Genomic DNA, 17,629 nt, shown 5'->3' with positions numbered 1-17,629 from the left:
CGGTCTACGCAAAACAACCAAAGGCAAAAGACCGTTGTACCCTTCAAGCCTCATTTTTACCATCTTTCCCAAGTCCACTCACCCTGTTGTTCGGGTGGTTATTCACATTTTCCCTGAGTTCACTTTCAGTAACTCATTACTTTTAGTTGTCTTATCCTGAACAATAATACCTGTGAAACCGCAGCTTTGATACAGCAGTCACGTTTCCTAAAGATACGTGGAAATAAGTACAAAATACTAAACACAAAACATTTTCTGTACACCATGTAAAATAGTCTTTCACGCCCCCAGGGACCCAAGGCTCGCACCGTAGGAACTACACCGTGGGAAATGTTGCCTTTCCCCTCGGAGCTCCTGTGTAGCTTCCAAACTGCGTTGCTGATGCTCTAGGTGGGCTGCAGCGCATCAGGGATGAGGCTCCTGAGAGAGGTAACTCTGCAGGGCCAGCATCCCCCCCGAAACCTTCCTGAGCCTGCACCATGGAGCCAGCTCCTCCCAAAGCACAGCCAGATGCAAGCCAGGGAAGAGGCCAGTCCACTCCCCTCCCTACCAGCGGCCTTGGGCTCTGGCCTGTCCTCCCTCAGCCCACAGTCGGCATCTTATCAGGCTCATTGCCTCCAACCAGCCTGGGACACTGACGCTCTCTCTCACTCTCCTGTCGGTTCTCCACATAAATCTCTTCCCACAAGGGCCTCATTCAAAATTCTATCATGCTTTCCAGTCACTAGAGTTGAGATTTGTAAACTGAATGTTTAGCCCACACAGGGTTCTCTTTTTTTAAATGAATGCCATGTATGTGATTTTCATGAATATTTATGTAACACCTGTCAAGATTATGCCAAGAGCCCGGAAAATAAATGCCTTGTAGTTCTTCCTTATCATAATGGCGAAGCTCAGGACGGTGCTGGTCCAGACTATCTTCTTTTTATTCCACACCATTTTGCTCCCAGGTGGTCTACTGTGCACTGGCCTCATGCTACTGTTTGGAGAAGCTGCAGGAATGTCCATTGGACCGGAGCTCTTACCACGTGAATGAAGCCTCTGAGTTTGGCTGCTTTCTCAGGAGGCTCTGTGCTCCTCCACTACACAGATGGTGCTAAGTTTAAAAATTCAGATTATTACACTTGAAAAATGGAGTTATCTGGTCATGGGGGTTCATGCTCCCACATGGTGGCCCCTAGGAGAGGCTGAGCAGCAGCTGCTCCCTGACTGAGGCATCTGTCCTCCAATTCACCACAGTCCTCACCACTCCCTATTGTCTCCCAACAATGAGGGGCACCAGCTGTTCCTCTTAGAGCAGAGTTGAGAATGGAGAAGGATTTTTTTTTCAGTTTTATACCTTTATTTGACAATGAGCGATTAGTTCTCGTCCACATTAACAGTCTGTAGATTTTTGAAAGTGGTGACAGGTACATAGGTAACCAGTGTGTAGAGCCTGTTTGGTGAATCTTCATCCTCGTTATGTTTTCTGGACAACCACACACGGATACGGTATGGAACATTCCTTATTCCTTTGGCCCAGACAGCTTTGTTGAGCCTGGTGTCAATGCGCACATCTGGAGTTCCCATCTTCTTCACGGCAAATTTCCGGATCTCTTTGAGTGCCCGAGGGGCACGCTCCTTGAAACCCACTCCATGGATACGTTTGTGAATGTTGATGGTGTATTCTCTGGTACTACCTCGTTGATGGCAGAACGGCCCTTCTTCTTCTCGCCACCCTTCTTTGCAGGAGCCATTCTGCCGGGCCCTAGTTGGAAAGGCCGGAGAAGGATTTCTTATGTCCTTGTCTTGCAAACTCGGAAAAATTAAAGCTAGGTGAAGAGTGAAGAGGATCCTGTGTCTCAAACAGGAGAGAAGATATTTCTTGGTGAAAAGAAGCACCCAGTCTGCCTTACTCATGAGCATGGCTTGCCTGGTGCCTATAAGCCTTTGAGTTTGTAACCCCTGATCTGGGGATAGAACAAACTCCTCTGCAGGGTACTATGAAATTGCATGGTACGATAGTTAGGTTAAAACGTGGCTGTAACTAGCACCCCCATACTAGAATGGCTTAAACAAAGGGGAAGTTTATTTCTCTTTTGTGCAAAGTTTGTTCCAACTTATGATTTGATGGTATTGGGAATCTGGGCTCTTTCTATCTTGGTCTGCAATTTGTTCTCAATATGCAGCAACAACCTCCCATTCTGAGATGGTTCCACCATCCCATCTGCATTCTAGTCAGGAGGAGGAGGGAATAGTAGAGAGAGGCCCTTGTCTTCCTTTAAGGACACAATCTAGAAGTTTCACTTAGAACTTTAACTCTTGTCCCACTATCTGAAAGCATTTAGTTTGCCATTCCTACCTAGCTGCAGAGAAGCCTAACACATGGAGGTAAATAAGTTGGTATCTATGTTCATGCCCACCGAAAAACTGTTACAGTACAAAAAGGAGAGAATGAGCAATTTCTTCCATCTAATTACCCCTGCTCATCTCTCCAGCCTCATCTCCCACCTGTAGGCATCAGAAATATGCTCTCCCACAAACTATCACTGTCCTGCACCTTTGCATAATCCCCTCCCTGTGTCTGGAATGCCCTCCCCAAACTGACTCCCTGGTAAGTCTTCCTCATTCTTCAAATCTAGGGCAAAGTATGCCTCCTCCATCATGCCACTGCCACTTGCCCCAGCTAAGCTCAGCATTCTCTCCCCTGGGCTCATTTAATGGTTTATAGGAGCTCAGACTCTATGCCAGGCTGCCTAGGCTGTGTTCTGACTCTCACACAGCCATGTGACCTGGGGCCACTTAGCTTCCTTGGACTTCAGTGCTCTTGTCTGTATAATGGGACTATGAGGAACTACATCACAATAGGACATTTAAATAAGAACATAGAAGTAAAGCTATTAGTACAGTGCCTGACACAGTAAGTCTTCTTATTCTTACATTTAAGGTCTCTTAAATATTAGCTCTCGTTATTAGCATCTGTTGAGAACTTATTCTGTGTCCAGCCCTTATAACAGGGACTAGAAATCCAGCGAGCAATAAGCATCCCACCGGAACTCATGGTATGGAGGGGATATGTGGTGGATATGCTTATTATTTCCATATGTTTGCTCTCATCTGCCTACTCCCATGAGCAGAGCAGATACCCCTGGCCCCTCAGGCTGCACTTGGTCATGTGACTTGCGTGGCCAATAGGATGTTAGCAAATGAAATAGCGGCAGAGGCTGGACGGGCACTTGCATGGTTGGTCTTGTCGTCCTGTGCTTCTGCCTTCACCCTGAGAACACCAAGCCCAGGCTGGCCTTCTGGTTGTTGAAAGAGGAGAGAGAAACATACAGTGGGGCTAGTTGGCCTGTATCAGTCTACCCTTCGCCAGATGCAGCAGGCTCATAAGAGCCATAGAGTTAATTTAACGCTTACTGTTGAGTGCTGCTAAGGCTCAGTGGTTTTGTTGTTGTTGTTATGCAGCATTACTGTGGCCATAGTCAGCTGATACAGAAAGAATTGCAAGTAGCCAGTGTGAGAGGACATGGCAAATGTTGTGATGGCAGCGTCACAGTGAAAGCCAGAATGTGAGCCTAGGTGGTCTGACTTCAGAATCCAAGCATTCAGCCTCTGTACCTGCCCTCTCCTCCTTCTTCCCTTCCTCCCTTCCCCTCCCCTCTGCCCAGGGTTGGGTGAACATCTGGCGAACAAGGTAGGCCATTGGAGCTCAAGGGTTATCTCTTAGGCTATCTCATCCCAGGGCCTTGTCAACCTTCATCAGTTATCTGCAAACTATCCTTATTCTGAATGTGTAAGAAAGGCTCCTGAGAGGGACGCCTGGGTGGCTCAGCGGTTGAGCATCTGCCTTAGACTCAGGCTGGGATCCCAGGGTCTGAGATCAAGTCCCACATTGGGCTCCCTACAAGGAGCCTGCTTCTCCCTCTGCCTATGTCTCTGCCTCTCTCTCTCTCTCTCTCTCTCTCTGTGTGTGTGTCTTTCATCGATAAATGAATAAAATCTTTAAAAAAAAAGAAAAAGGCTCCTGAGGGCCATGGTCACCTGGGGTCTCGCTCCAGCTGGGCCTTGGCCAGCATAAGGGCTGTTCCCATCCCTAAATGACACTCAGCCCAACCCGGCACTACAGTCCCTATCCTCTTCTCTCCACAGAATCCAGTCCTGAGGGAGGACCGGCCGTATCCTACAGCCTCAGGCAAGCAGGGCTTGTGGAATGGACAAGGATCTGTTGTCTGGGGGAGTACACAGGGATGTGTGAGGAGGTCTTCTTCTGGAAAGGATCATGGGGTAGTAGCAAAAGCACTGGTTTTAGCACCCACTGACCTAGCTCTAGCATCATGAAACCACCTGACCTAGCTCTAGCATCATGAAACCACCTGATTTCATTTCCCTGTTTCAATGGGGCTATTAAAGCCCCCCACACCACATTGTTAGGAGTATAAAATGGAATGATTACAGGCTCTCAACAAATGTCAGTTCCCTTCCCCACTTTCCATGGGTTACTGCCTCAAGCAGGAGACTGGGCCTGAGGTAGTTTCAGTCTGAGGCCCCAAAGCTGAGTTTCCTCATAGATGATCCCAAGTGGATCGAACTGGAGGTTGGGTTGCAGTGTGGGTAGAGGACAGGCTTTGGATACAGACAGCCTGGGTGTCGCTTACCAGTTGTGTGACCTTGGTCAGGGCACTTCACTCTATTGCACTTCAGGTTCTTGTGCGTCGTTGGGGTATGCACAACGATGTCCTGCCTCACAGAGCTGCTGTGTGTGGACACTGGGTCCTGCCTCACAGAGATGCTGTGTGTGGACACTGGGACATGGAAGCACTCACTGGACGGGACTAGTTAAAGGGTTTGGAAATTGCTGAGTGGGGTTTGTATGAACAGAAAGATACTGTAGTCTGAACAGAAAGCTACTATAATGTTTTCTGTCTATTCATGGGCTAGCAGCTGGCTAGTATGACTTTCTTTTCTTCTCTTCTCTCTTTTTTTTTTTTTGTTTAAATTCAATTAGCCAACATATAACACATCATTAGTTTCAGATGTGGTTTTCAATAATTCATCAGTTACATATAACACCAAGTGCTCATCACATCACATGCCCTCTTTAATGCCTGTCACCCAGTTACCCCCTCCTCTCTCACCTTCCCTCCAGCAGCCCTCAGTTTATTTCCCAGAGTTAGGAATCTCTCATGGTTTGTCTCCCTCTCTGATTTTTCCTTTTTCTTTTTTTAAGATTTTATTTATTTATTCATGAGAGGCAGAGAGAGAGAGAGAGAGAGAGAGAGAGGCAGAGACACAGGCAGAGGGAGAAGCAAGCTCCATGCAGGGAGCCCGACGTGGGGCTTGATCCCAGGACCCCGGGATCACGACCTGAGCTGAAGGCAGGTGCTCAACCGCTGAGCCACCCAGGCGTCCCCTCTGATTTTTTTTTTTTTCATTCAGTTTCCCCTCCTTCCATTATGGTCCCTTTCACTATTCCTTATATGATATGAGTGAAACCATATGATAATTTTCTTTCTCCGATTGACTTATTTTATTCAGCATAATACCCTCCAGTTTCATCCACATCAATGTAAATGGTGGGTATTCATCCTTTCTGATGGCTGAGTAATATTCCATTGTATATATAGACCACATATTCATTATCCATTCATCTATCGAAGGACATCTCAGCTCCTTCCACAGCTTGGCTACTGTGTACATTGCTGCTGTGAACATTGGGGTGCAGGTGTCCCGTTGTTTCACTCATCTGTATCTTTGAAGTAAATACCCAGTAGTGCAATAGCTGGGTCATACAGTAGCTCTATTTTTAACTGCTTGAGGAACCTCCATACTGTTTTCCAGAGTGGCTGCACCAGCTTGCGTTCTCACCAACAGTGTGAGAAGGTTCCCCTTTCTCCACATCCTCGCCAACATTTGTTGTTTCCTGTCTTGTTAATTTTAGCCATTGTCACCAGTGTAAAGTGGTATCTCATTGTGGTTTGGATTTGTATGCCTGTTTCTTGCAAGAGGGTTTGCTAAGTGCATTCATCTGCCCTGCTATCCCTGCCCTGGTCACCTTGGCTGCAGACCAGAAAGGAAGGGGCTTAGACCTATAATGGGCTAGATAGGTCTGGGAAGGGGTGGGTTAACAAGCCTCACTGGGTCATATTTGATCATCACACCTTTGAGAAGGAGGGAGCCAGGGGCAGACCACTGCCTGCTTTCATGCTGATCTATATTTCCCACCTACTGGTCTGTCCATGGCACTAGACATGTGCTGACCCCTACCTAGCACCATCCTGGCTCCCAGAGGCCATGACCACTGGATATGGGTGCTTCATCTCCTGGAAGGACAGGCAGCAATTTTGCTTTCAGGTTGAAACCTCCACAAATCAATTTTCAAATGCTCTCAATGTTGCAGCCGATGGCTGCACCCACCTCCTTGGTCCCTCAGTTCAGTCTCTGTCTCTCCACAGTGGTTCAAAGGGAGCCTTCTGAAACCCTTCTCCCCTCCAACAAGTCACTATTCATTTATTCATTTATGTATGTACTCAATATTTAATGAGACATTGTGCTGGGAACTAGGGATATAAGAGTTAATAAGATACATAAGGATTCTGCCCCTCTTCAAGCTTATAGTGAATAAAATAATTATATGTGATAATGAGTGCTGCCCTATGAAGAGATGTACTAAAAGGAAAAAAAGGGAGTACATTTACAAGACATGATAAGCTCATGGTATAGCTGATACACTAGGGTATCTCAGCACCCTGTGTGGATGCTCCACTGGTCACAGGGTGAACCCCTCAGACTGGGTTCTTATCCTCATCCTGCTGGCTCAGAAAGCTTTTTTTTTTTTTTTTTAAAGATTTATATATTTATTTATTTGAGAGGGAGTGAGTGAGAGAGAGCACAAGCAGGGGGAGAGGCAGAGGGAGAGAGAGAAGCAGATCCTCACTGAGCAGGGAGCACAACACGGGGCTAGATACCAGGACACTGGGATCAGGACCTGAGCCAAAGGCAGACCCTCAAATTACTGAGCCACTCAGGTGCCCCTCAGAAGGCTTTTTTTTTAAAATTTTTATTTATTTATGATAGTCACAGAGAGAGAGAGAGAGAGAGAGAGAGAGAGAGAGAGAGAGAGAGAGGCAGAGACACAGGCAGAGGGAGAAGCAGGCTCCATGCACCGGGAGCCCAACGTGGGATTCGATCCCGGGTCTCCAGGATCGCGCCCTGGGCCAAAGGCAGGCGCCAAACCGTTGCGCCACCCAGGGATCCCTCAGAAGGCTTTTGATCAGCATCCTGGGAGCAGATCCTTATCTCAGGGCTGGACTTATGTTATCCTAGCTGTTATAAGTTAAATTTTGCCCTCCACAAAGATACATGAAGTCCTGACACCTTATACCTCAGAATGTGACCTTATTTGAAAACATGGCCATTGCTCATGTAATTAATTAAGATGGGGTCATTCAAGGAACCCCTGGGTGGCTCAGCGGTTGAGCATCTGCCTTCCACCCAGGGCGTGATCCCAGAGTTCCGGAATTGAGTCCCACATCGGGCTCCCTACAAGGAGCCTGCTTCTCCCTCTGCCTATGTCTCTGCCTCTCTCTGTGTGTCTCTCATGAATAAATAAAATCTTTACAAAAAAAAAAAAAAAAAGAAAGAAGAAAGAAAGAAAGAAAGAAAGAAAGAAAGAAAGAAAGAAAGAAGGAAAGAAAGAAAGAAAGAAAGAAAGAAAAAAGATGGGGTCATTCGGGTAGGCCCAAATCCAGTATGACTCTGGTCTCTTTATTGAAAGGGCAAATTGGACACAGAGATAGATGTGCACAGAGGAAAAAGACTGAAGACACAGAGGGAGCAGACAGCCATGTGGTGGTGTAGGCCAAGATTGAAGCGATGCATCTACAAGCCAAGGGATGTCAGAGATTGCTGGCAACTACCAGAAGCTAGAGGAAGCAAGGAAGGATTCTCCTGTCAAGCTCTCAGAGGGAGCAACAGCCCTGTCAATACTTTGATTTCAAACTTCTAGTCTCTAGAATTGTACAACAGTAATTTTATGTTGTTTTAAGGCATCTACTCATGTGCCAAATACTTAATGAGCAGCTACTATGTGTAGATACTGTGCTAGGTCCTGGGGACACATGTGGAGGCCTGGAGGCCCAGAGGTGGGGGTAGTAGGCAGGGTGGTGAAGAGTCTGGGTCAGAGGTGACAGGACAAGGGCACTACCATCATGAAGAGGCATTTGTGGGTGAGACTGGAACCAGAGGCAAGGGAGGTGAGGACCCACTCCTCTAAGATGGACAGAGCTGGTGGGTAGTGTGAGGCCTCGGGGGCAGCTCTTTACTATCCTCATGGCTGAAACAATCACATTCTTGTTTCTCTAGATGGGCACAACACAATAGAGGAGGCTTATGCATCACAAACTATAGTCCTATCCAATAGTTGGGCCTCTGAGATCACCCCAAATAGTTGGTTTGGGGTGTGCCTCAATTCTTCGTTCACATTTACCAAGGTGTTACTGGTTTAATACAGATGTCACAAAGGCCTCACCCCAGGGCCATCAGGTGGGTGTTCCTTGCCAGGTACAGTGTTTTTGCTGGCCCCACCACTCACTCACTAGGCCCCATTCCCACAATCTTACTTCATGCCTTGCCCAAGTGAAAGCATATAAGGTTAAGATCTGGGGCTTACTCAGATTATTGATAATGTTCCAGTTATCTATTGCTGTGTGACAAACCAAACTTAGTGTCATAAAATAACAACAATCATTTAACTCTTCTGTGGGCCAACAATCCAGATGATGCATGGTGTGAATGACTTGTCTCTATTCTATCTAGAGCCCTAGCTGGGAGACTGCAACATCCAGGGGCTGGAATCACCTGGAGCCTTCTTCATTCACTTGTCTACTGCCTGGGCTGGGATGACCCAAGGACTGGCCCCAAAGTAAACTGAGAGCCAGCATCTACACTGGCTTCTCCACATGGATTGGGATCCTCATAGCATGGTGGCCTCAGGATAGTTGAACTTACATGGCAGCTCAGTTTTCCAAGGGCAAGGGTTCAGGAGAACCAGGTGGAAGCTATACGGCCTTTCATCACTTAACCTTAGAAGTCATATAGAATCACCTCCACCGTACCCCATTCATCAAAACAGTCCCAAGCCTTCAGAGTTTCAAGAGGAAGGACATGGGATCCCTGGGTGGCGCAGCAGTTTGGCGCCTGCCTTTGGCCCAGGGCGCGATCCTGGAGACCCGGGATCGAATCCCACGTCGGGCTCCCGGGGCATGGAGCCTGCTTCTCCCTCTGCCTGTGTGTGTCTCTGCCTCTCTCTCTCTCTCTGTGTGACTATCATAAATAAATTTTAAAAATTAAAAAAAAAAAAAGGAGGAAGGACATGGAGCCTATGGACGTAGATGGAGACAATGCCTCCAAAAGAGAAGTGTCAATGGACCCATGGCTGTGTTTCAAAACCACCACCGTCAATTACGTCCACTGGGTAGAAAACAAGATTTCCTTCAGGTCTAGATTTTGGGGTATACCTCACTTGACTTACAAAACCTGGCTCTCTGCTCAAGCATGGAATGAGGTTCAGACCCCTTGGCATGAAAGTTAAAGTTCTTCACAGCCTGTCCCAGGCTGCCTTCCAGTCTTCTCCTCTGGCCATCTGTGCTTTCCCTAAACTGGCCGAGGACCTGTGACCCCCTCAGAGGGGCACACTTTTCAAACTCCCCAAAGGTGCTGTTGAGGCTGGCGGCATCACTGGATTATTTCTCCAGAGGCTCAGAGCTTCCCAGAGGATGCTGAAACCCATCCGGAGCCCTGGATTCGTGGCCTGAGGATATTGTCCCCTGTCCTCCACTAATGACTCAGCCATCTGTTTTCCTTCCCTGAACTCTGCTCTGCTGGAAGCTGCACAGACACCCCAGCTGGGGCTTCAAACCCAGGTGGTTTGAGTGGCCCTACGCATGGGAATCAGAGCTGCTCGTGATTCTCTAGAATTCCCGCCTCAATTCATAACCATTCACAGGGCACGGACAGCTGAGCTGTCTGCTTCCTTGAAAGGGCCGCCTTTGAAGCCAGTGATGGGGGCACTGGATGGCCTCCTGAGTGAGCACCACACCCAGTGAGGAGGGGAAGACAGGGGCCACAGGAGGCCACACCCTGGAAGGACCACTCTGTTAAAAAGAGCCATGGCCACTGCCAGGGGGGTGAAAAGTGAGACAAGAGGGAAGCACTTCCCCCATCAGTGACCTTTGGTCCCCAACCAAATGGATGACTGTGGGGCTGGAGGGGACCGAGAATCTAGGAATTAAAGCCACATCTCATTTCACTTGATGAGCTGCAGCCTCATCTTTTCTAGTGGGGAACAGACAAGTCAAATTCACAAGCACATAGGACACATGACACTCTGCACTTGGACTTGAGCTCCTGAACAGTACTTAGTGAGTCAAGCTCAAGTAAAATGAACCCCAGAGTCTAGCAAGAAACCTTCTTTTCTGATTTATATTCATCTGCAGTATCCCTAATGTTTGGGGTTTTTAAAAACTTTGTATTTGGAAATCATTAGACTCTCAGAAAGTTGCAAAAATAGTACACAGGATCCCATCGACTCTTCACCCAGCCTCCCCCAATGGTAACATCTTTTAGAGCCGTAGTCTAAAATCAAAGGAGACTGATGTGGATATACTATGGTTAACTAGACCACCGGCCTTACTCTGCACCAGTTTTCACATGTTCATTTGTGTGTGTTTCTGTGTTATTTTATCCCATGAATAGACTGGTATAACCACCACTGCAATCAAGACAGACCCATTCCATGCCCACATAGGAAGTCCCTTATACTACCCCTTCACAGCCACAGCCCCGCCCCCCACCATCCTGTGGCAGTCTCTAATCTGTTCTCCATCTGCTTAGTTTTGTCATTTTGAGAATGTTATATAAATGGACTCATAGGCACATAGACCTTTGAGATCAGCTTTCTTCATGAAGCATCATTCCCATGACACCCTTCCAGGTTGCTGTACATATGGACAGTTTGAACCTTCTTATTGTGAGGAGTATTCTATTGTAAGGATGTACTAGAATTTGATTAGTTGTTCACCCACTGGACGACACTTGAGTTGTTTCTGGTTTGGGGCTATTAAAGCCACTCTGAACACTTGTCTACAGGTTTCTGTGAGGATGTAAACTTTCATTTCTCTGGGATAAATGCTCAAGTGAACATGTGGTTTTATGCTTTTCTGTTAACTGGCAAACATCTGCCAAGGAGTTACAATCTGCAAAGACTTCAGATTTTGTGTTTTAACACACTGTGGACTCACTTTTCTAAAGAGACATCATCTTGTTCTCACATACGTTTTGGAGATGGGTCTTCTTCCATATAGAATTTGCATATGAGAGAATTTCTACGTGTCAGTTTTATTCAAGAGATAATCATGCTATTCTCCTAACCAATTTGAAAAGCAGAGAAACGATAGGCATCACACCTCTATTCCTCACACAGTGATATTAAACTGGTTTTGTCTTTCACTCTATTAGTGGACTAGCTGCAGGCTTTCAGTAGGGTCCTGAGATGAGTACAGAGGAGAAGATACAAGTGGGTGTTGGGTCTGGATTAGAAAGATGATGACAGTAAGGATGTTAGATCTAAGCTTCTGGATTCCTTGTTGTCAGACTTTTTAAAGAGATACATCAGACAACCAAAGGGTAGAAAGTAGTTTTACCATGTTGCTATGGCAAGCTGCAGCAGACAAGGGGGTTTTAGACGTTTCTCTATGGGCTTAGGGAAAAAATTCACACTTTCATATTACATAATTCTGATTTTAAAATAAATTATAAAAAAGAGGAAACTTACTTAATAGGAAATTTGAATGAAATATTGTCAAAAATCTGAATGAGAATTTCCTTCCATGAATGTACCTTTCATGTCAGCCTGCAGGGTGATGTCCACCTTCAATCTCTTCTTTAATGATGAGTGCTTCAGATTTTTAAAAAATATTTTATTTATTTATTCATGAGAGACACAGAGAGAGAGACAGAGTCAGAGATACAGGCAGAGGGAGAAGCAGGCTCCCCACGGGGAGCCCAAAGTGGGACTTGATCCTAGAACACCAGGATCATGCCCTGAGCCAAAGGTAGGCACTCAACTGCTGAGCCCCCCAGGCATCCTGAGTGCTTCAAATTCTTAATAGTCATCACTGCCAAGAAGTTTTGCTTTTATAACACAAGTAGTTTGAAAAAGATGGTTTGGAAAATTTTGTTTTGTCATCTCAAAAAATTTACAGTGGTCAAAACTACATTTAAAGAACCTCCTTTTTCTTTTACTTGGCAATTATAATGTAAGAACTTCATAGGATTTTTTAATATGGTCACAATTTCTCCATATCAAGTATTTATGTGGAAGTAGGAGCCTCATCACAAGTCAGAGGTAATAAAGACAAAGGAGATGGGAAGGACGTTGAGTTTCCAGCTTGGCCAGTGACAGGGTAGGGAAGCTGTGAGAAGGTAATGAGGCTGCAACCCAAATAGGGAACACCAGTGGAGCTGGAAAGCTTTTGACATCCAATTTCTTTATCCTTGGTCAGTGGTCAGATTCAAGCAGGCATCCCACATTCATTCCCTGTGATAAGCCAAGGGTCAGGCTTAACGTCAAGGGCCAAATTCCAGACTTTGGGGCAATGTTAATCCCATTGGGGGCAATGTTAATCCCAGCAATGGGTTAAGACCAGTTCACAGTCAACTGAACAACTGGTGGTCAAAGTAAACCACAAGGCCAATGGGGCCAGGGGCCTTTATAGGGAAAGCTCTAGACAAAAACTGTTATGTTTTAGGCCATACTGATGTGGAGGGCCCCTGTCTGGAGGCCTTCTGGGGACAGGGATTTGCCTGCCAGTTCCCTTCCTCTTAATTTCTCTCTCCTCCAATACATAAGGGCTCTATGATTAAGGACCTTTTGAGTTGCAAGTGACAGAACCCAAAGTAAATACGTTAATTTGGGATGATCTAAATAGGAAGATCAGAGATACGGCTGGTTTTAGGCATAGCTCGATCCTGGGACTTAAGTTATCTCAGGAGGATGCTGTCTGTCTCTTGGCTCTCTTCTAGACAGGCTCCTCTGAAGATAGGAGTTCCGGGATCCTTCCTAGGAGTTTGGCAATCCCAGCAAAAGAGAATGTTTCTTTCTGCAGAATTCCAGCAAATGTCCTAGGACTGCTTCATAGCCTAGCTTTGGTTATATGGGCCAATCACTGAGCTAATCTGACCCTGATTGTCCAGGTCACATCTCTAACCCTGGGATCAAGGGTTGAGTGAGCTCCACTCTAACCATATGGACTAAAGAGTGGGGAAGGGTGGTCCTCCAAAGAAAAACTGGCAGAGGCAGGGTATTTCCAGATGAAAATGAAGGGGAATAGATGTAGGACAAGCAGACACAGCAGATGGCCACCACAGGGTCTTTGCCTCTCAATCCTGAGGCTGGGCAAGAGGGACATCCCTTCCTTGCCCAAGGGAAAGGAATATGGGTCCTTCTTCCAGATGGTTTCCTACCACAACCAAATAACTTCATCTGTGCTAAGCTACACCTACTTCCCATCCCTAAATAAAGGAGAGAAGTGCTCCTGGTTAGCCAGAGAGGCCTCCCCCTTAAACTCTGCTCTGCTTGTACCAGTTACATCACTGCAGGACACTAGGGAAGAAAGCAATGTTGAGTGTGTTAAAATACAGAAGGAAAAAAAGTCAACCTTATGAGTGGCCATTTTCAAGTCAGAAGGAACTAGATGTATTTTGGTCAGATGATTGATAAAATTCTGGGTCACTAATATTATCTGCTCAAAAGTACCTCTACTATTTGCTTTCCAGTTTTTGTTTTAGAAAATGGTGAAATAATTTGGTTTCAGTTGCTGCCACATTCTCTGTAGGCCCTGGGATTACACAACCACATTTGTTCCTGAGAATAGCTGATGGCAATGCCTATACTTGCTGGACAGAAGTGTTTGAAGTCAGCATGACCCTGAGTAACATGAGCAGCACAACTGAAAAATGGATATAAATATTATCCCTAAAAGCTCACCTTCCTCTGTAAATCCATTTTCCAGAAGGAAGAAGTTTACGATCTCTGAGCTGGGGTGAGTCAATACCCCAAATGGGAGGAAGCTGAAGGCTCCAGGAAATGCTTTTCTACCTGGGAGAGACAAATGTTAAGATTACAAACCTTAGAGAATGGCTTGCCCAACCTATTCTCTGTGCCCTGCTTCCATATTGCTCAGCACAGTGAACTCCAGAGGTAAAAAAAACCCTACTACTCCAAAAACCTGCAAACAACCTAAATGTCCAAAAATGGAGGGGGTTAGTGGGCAAGTCATCAGGTTCATTTACTTCCTTAGTAAATATTTATTGAGTGCCTGTTATGTGCTAGGGATGACCTTGGGTAGTGGGTTTTCAAGTAATCTTTTCTTCTTTGAAATTGCCAATGTTTTCCAAATTTTCTCACAGGAACCTGTTATCACTTTTACCATGAAATGAATCACTTTACCATAAAAAAAAGAATTTTCATTCAATAAGGACAATGCCAACCCCAGGAGCTGATGTTCTGAGGGCAGTCTGGTAGCATGCTCCAACTATCTACTGCTGTGTAACAAATCATCCCAAACACAGTGGTGCCAAACAACAACCTGGCCATTGTTATTTGTGTTCTGGGGATTCGTGGGGTACAGCCAGGCATTTCTTCCTTGGGGCCTCTCATGCTCACATGGTTGCAGTCAGATGGCGGCTGGTGCAGAGTCATTTTGAAGCCCTCATCATTCACATGCCCGGCATTTGAAGCTGGCTGTCAGCGGAAACCTCATGTGGGCTCCAACACCAGCAGGTGGCCTCCTTGTTCGACCTGGGCGTCTTCCTTCCTTTCCTTCCTTTTCTTTCTTTCTCTTTCTTTCTTTTCTTTCTTTCTTTCTTTCTTTCTTTCTTTCTTTCTTTCTTTCTTTCTTTCTTCTTTCTTTCTCTTTCTTTCTTTCTTTCCTTTCCTTCTTTCTTTTCTTTTCTTTTCTTTTTCTTTTCTTTCTTTCTCTCTCTCTCTCTCTCTCTCTCTCTTTCTTTCTTTCTTCATGAGACAGAGAGAGAGAGAGAGGCACGCAGAGACACAGGGAGAGGCAGAAGCAGGCTCCACGCAGGGAGCCCGACGTGGGACTTGATCCCAGATCTCCAGGATCACACCCTGGGCTGAAGGCGGCACTAAACCACTGAGCCACCTGAGCTGCCCATGGCCTGGGTGTCTTCACAGCATGGTGGCTGGATTATAAGGGTGAGTGTCCTGAGGGAGAGCCAGATGGATGCTATATTGTCTTATGATCTAGTCTCAGATGTCACACAGCATCACTTCCACTGCAGTCTGTTATTAGAAGCGTATCACTTAAGTCAGCCCATATTCAAGGGGAGAGGACTTAGATTACACATTTTGATGGGAAGAATGTCAAGAAATCTGCAAACATCTTTTAAAGCAATTGCACAGTGGTTTCCTGAACCAAAGTTCCCAGAACCTCTGCAAGGCTCCAACACTACCAGTCATCCTACCCACCACCCTAAGAGACCTTGTCTTTTTTTTTTTTTTTTTTGAGACCTTGTCTTGTCCATCTTCTCAGCACCCCTAACCTTACCTTGAACCCTCATGAAAGAGAAACCAGAGATAGCAGATGTCTCCACACATATACACACTCTCTCGAAATGTTCTTACATTCAAGGGAACCTGAATCCTGTTCCCAAAGTGAACCCTCTCCCCTCACCTCCTCCATGATCTTGCCTACTTACCTCTCCATTCATCCTCACATTCTTGAAATGTGCTGTTTCTTCACCTTAAATAAGCCCATCACTTACAGCCTAGGGTAGGGAGACCATTCAGAAAGTTATTGCATGGGACACCTTGGTGGCTCAGTTGGTTAAGCATCCGACCCTTGATTTTGGCTCAGGTTATGATCTCAGGGTCATGAGATTGAGATCAAACCCTGAGTCAGGCTCTGCACTGGGCATGGAGACTGCTTAAGATTTTCTCTCCCTCTACCCTCCCTACCCCCGCCCCCAAAAGAAAGTTATTGCAATAAGCCAGCCCAAGTCCAGTTGGGGCAGTAGGAAAAGGGAGAGCCAAAGGAAAGTTCACTTTGGAAAAGAATGGCCACACTCTAGGAGGTAATAACATGGAGAGGAAAACGGGAGTTTTGAACATGACTTTGAGGTTTCTGGTGTCTGCGCCCCACGAATCCTTCCCTAGTATCTTTCTTACTAAATGTGGGAAAGTTCTGTCTTCTTAAATCCCAGAGCAGTGAATGGTCATGTGTCCTGCCAAGAACAGGTTGAGAGGATGAAATGTCCCAGAGAAGAGCAGAGTTGGGGGACACAGTGCTAGGACCATGAGTGTTTGGAGTCAGGACTTGTTCAGGGCTCAGTCTCAGAATGCCCCAGGCTCCAACAGCTCTCCTTTAGATCTGGAGCCACTTCAGTGGGTTGCTGGGAAATCTATTCTCTCCTTTAAAATAATCTTTTTGTGTGGTAAAATATACATAACACAAAATTTATCATTTTAGCCCTTTTTGAGTATACAATCAGTGGCATTTAGCACTACCATCCATCTCCAGAACTCTTCCTAAACGGAGTCATCCTAACTTGAAACTCTGTCCCTATTAAGTTTTAAATTGCAACTCCTCATTGTCCCTTCTTACTCTCCGCTCCACAAACAGCCACACCCTTCTACTTTGTCTCTATGAATTTGATTACAAAAGGTGCCTTGTATAGGGGAGATCATACAATATTTGTCCTCTTGTGTCTGGCTTATTTCACTCAGTATAATGTCATCAAAGTACGACATCCATGTAGCATGTGGTAGAATTTCATTCCTTTTTAAGGCTTAGTAATATTCCACTGTGTGTATAACCACATTTTGTTTATCCATTCATCCACTGATGGGACACTGGGGTTCCTTCCACCTCTAGGCTACTGTGAGTAATGCCGCTATGACCATGGGTGTGCAAGTCCATTATCCAGCTCAGATAAACAAACTGCGACACGTTCATAATAATAGGATAGTACTCAACAACAAAAAGGAACTATTGACACATTTAACAACACAAATAAACCTCAAAATAATTATACTGAGGTAAAAGGCCAATAATTATACTGAGTGAAAAAAGCCACATGCCCCACATACTATATATGATATGATCCATTTATATAAAGTGATTTAAAAAGTCCAATCTAGACTATAGTGATAGAAAGCATATCAGTGGTCACCTGGAGAAAGCACAGGAGTGGTAGGGGAGCAGTGGTGGCAAACAGATTACAAAAGGTCATGTGTTCATTTCAGTAGCACATATACTAAAGATTACAAAGGGTCACTTGGACATTTTTGGGGGTAATGGATGTGCTCATTACCTTCACTGTGGTGGTACACATGACAAACATAATCAAACTGTACAATTTAATAGTGAAGTCTATTATAAAATATATCTCGATCAACTATTTTTTTAAATTAAAAAGACAGGATATACAACATGATCCCATACTTGTTGAAGGTAGAAAATTAAGGAAAAAAGATACAGCATCCACTCCCAAATGCTTCTGGCTATTCTCTCTAGATCAGATTATAAATGTGTATCTTTGGAAGTAGGTGTTTGTGCGGTTTATGTTTTCT

The 17,629-nt window shown here is 45.5% G+C and overlaps 1 protein-coding gene across 1 annotated transcript in view; it reads right to left on the bottom strand.

Annotated features, from left to right (window-relative positions):
- Nucleotides 1-1,273: 1,273 nt before the first annotated feature.
- BNIP1 (BCL2 interacting protein 1) overlaps nucleotides 1,274-17,629 on the bottom strand; it is a 37,816-nt gene continuing 21,460 nt past the window's right edge. Inside the window, 3 exon segments of the mRNA XM_041749211.1 lie at nucleotides 1,274-1,676; nucleotides 1,679-1,747; nucleotides 14,027-14,137. Coding sequence (XP_041605145.1) covers nucleotides 1,360-1,676; nucleotides 1,679-1,747; nucleotides 14,027-14,137 — 497 coding nt within the window. The 3' untranslated portion in view covers nucleotides 1,274-1,359.

The sequence above is a fragment of the Vulpes lagopus genome, chromosome 3, assembly GCF_018345385.1.
Source record: "Vulpes lagopus strain Blue_001 chromosome 3, ASM1834538v1, whole genome shotgun sequence".
Taxonomy (NCBI): Eukaryota; Metazoa; Chordata; class Mammalia; order Carnivora; family Canidae; genus Vulpes; species Vulpes lagopus.
This window is presented reverse-complemented; position numbering and strand designations above follow the sequence as displayed.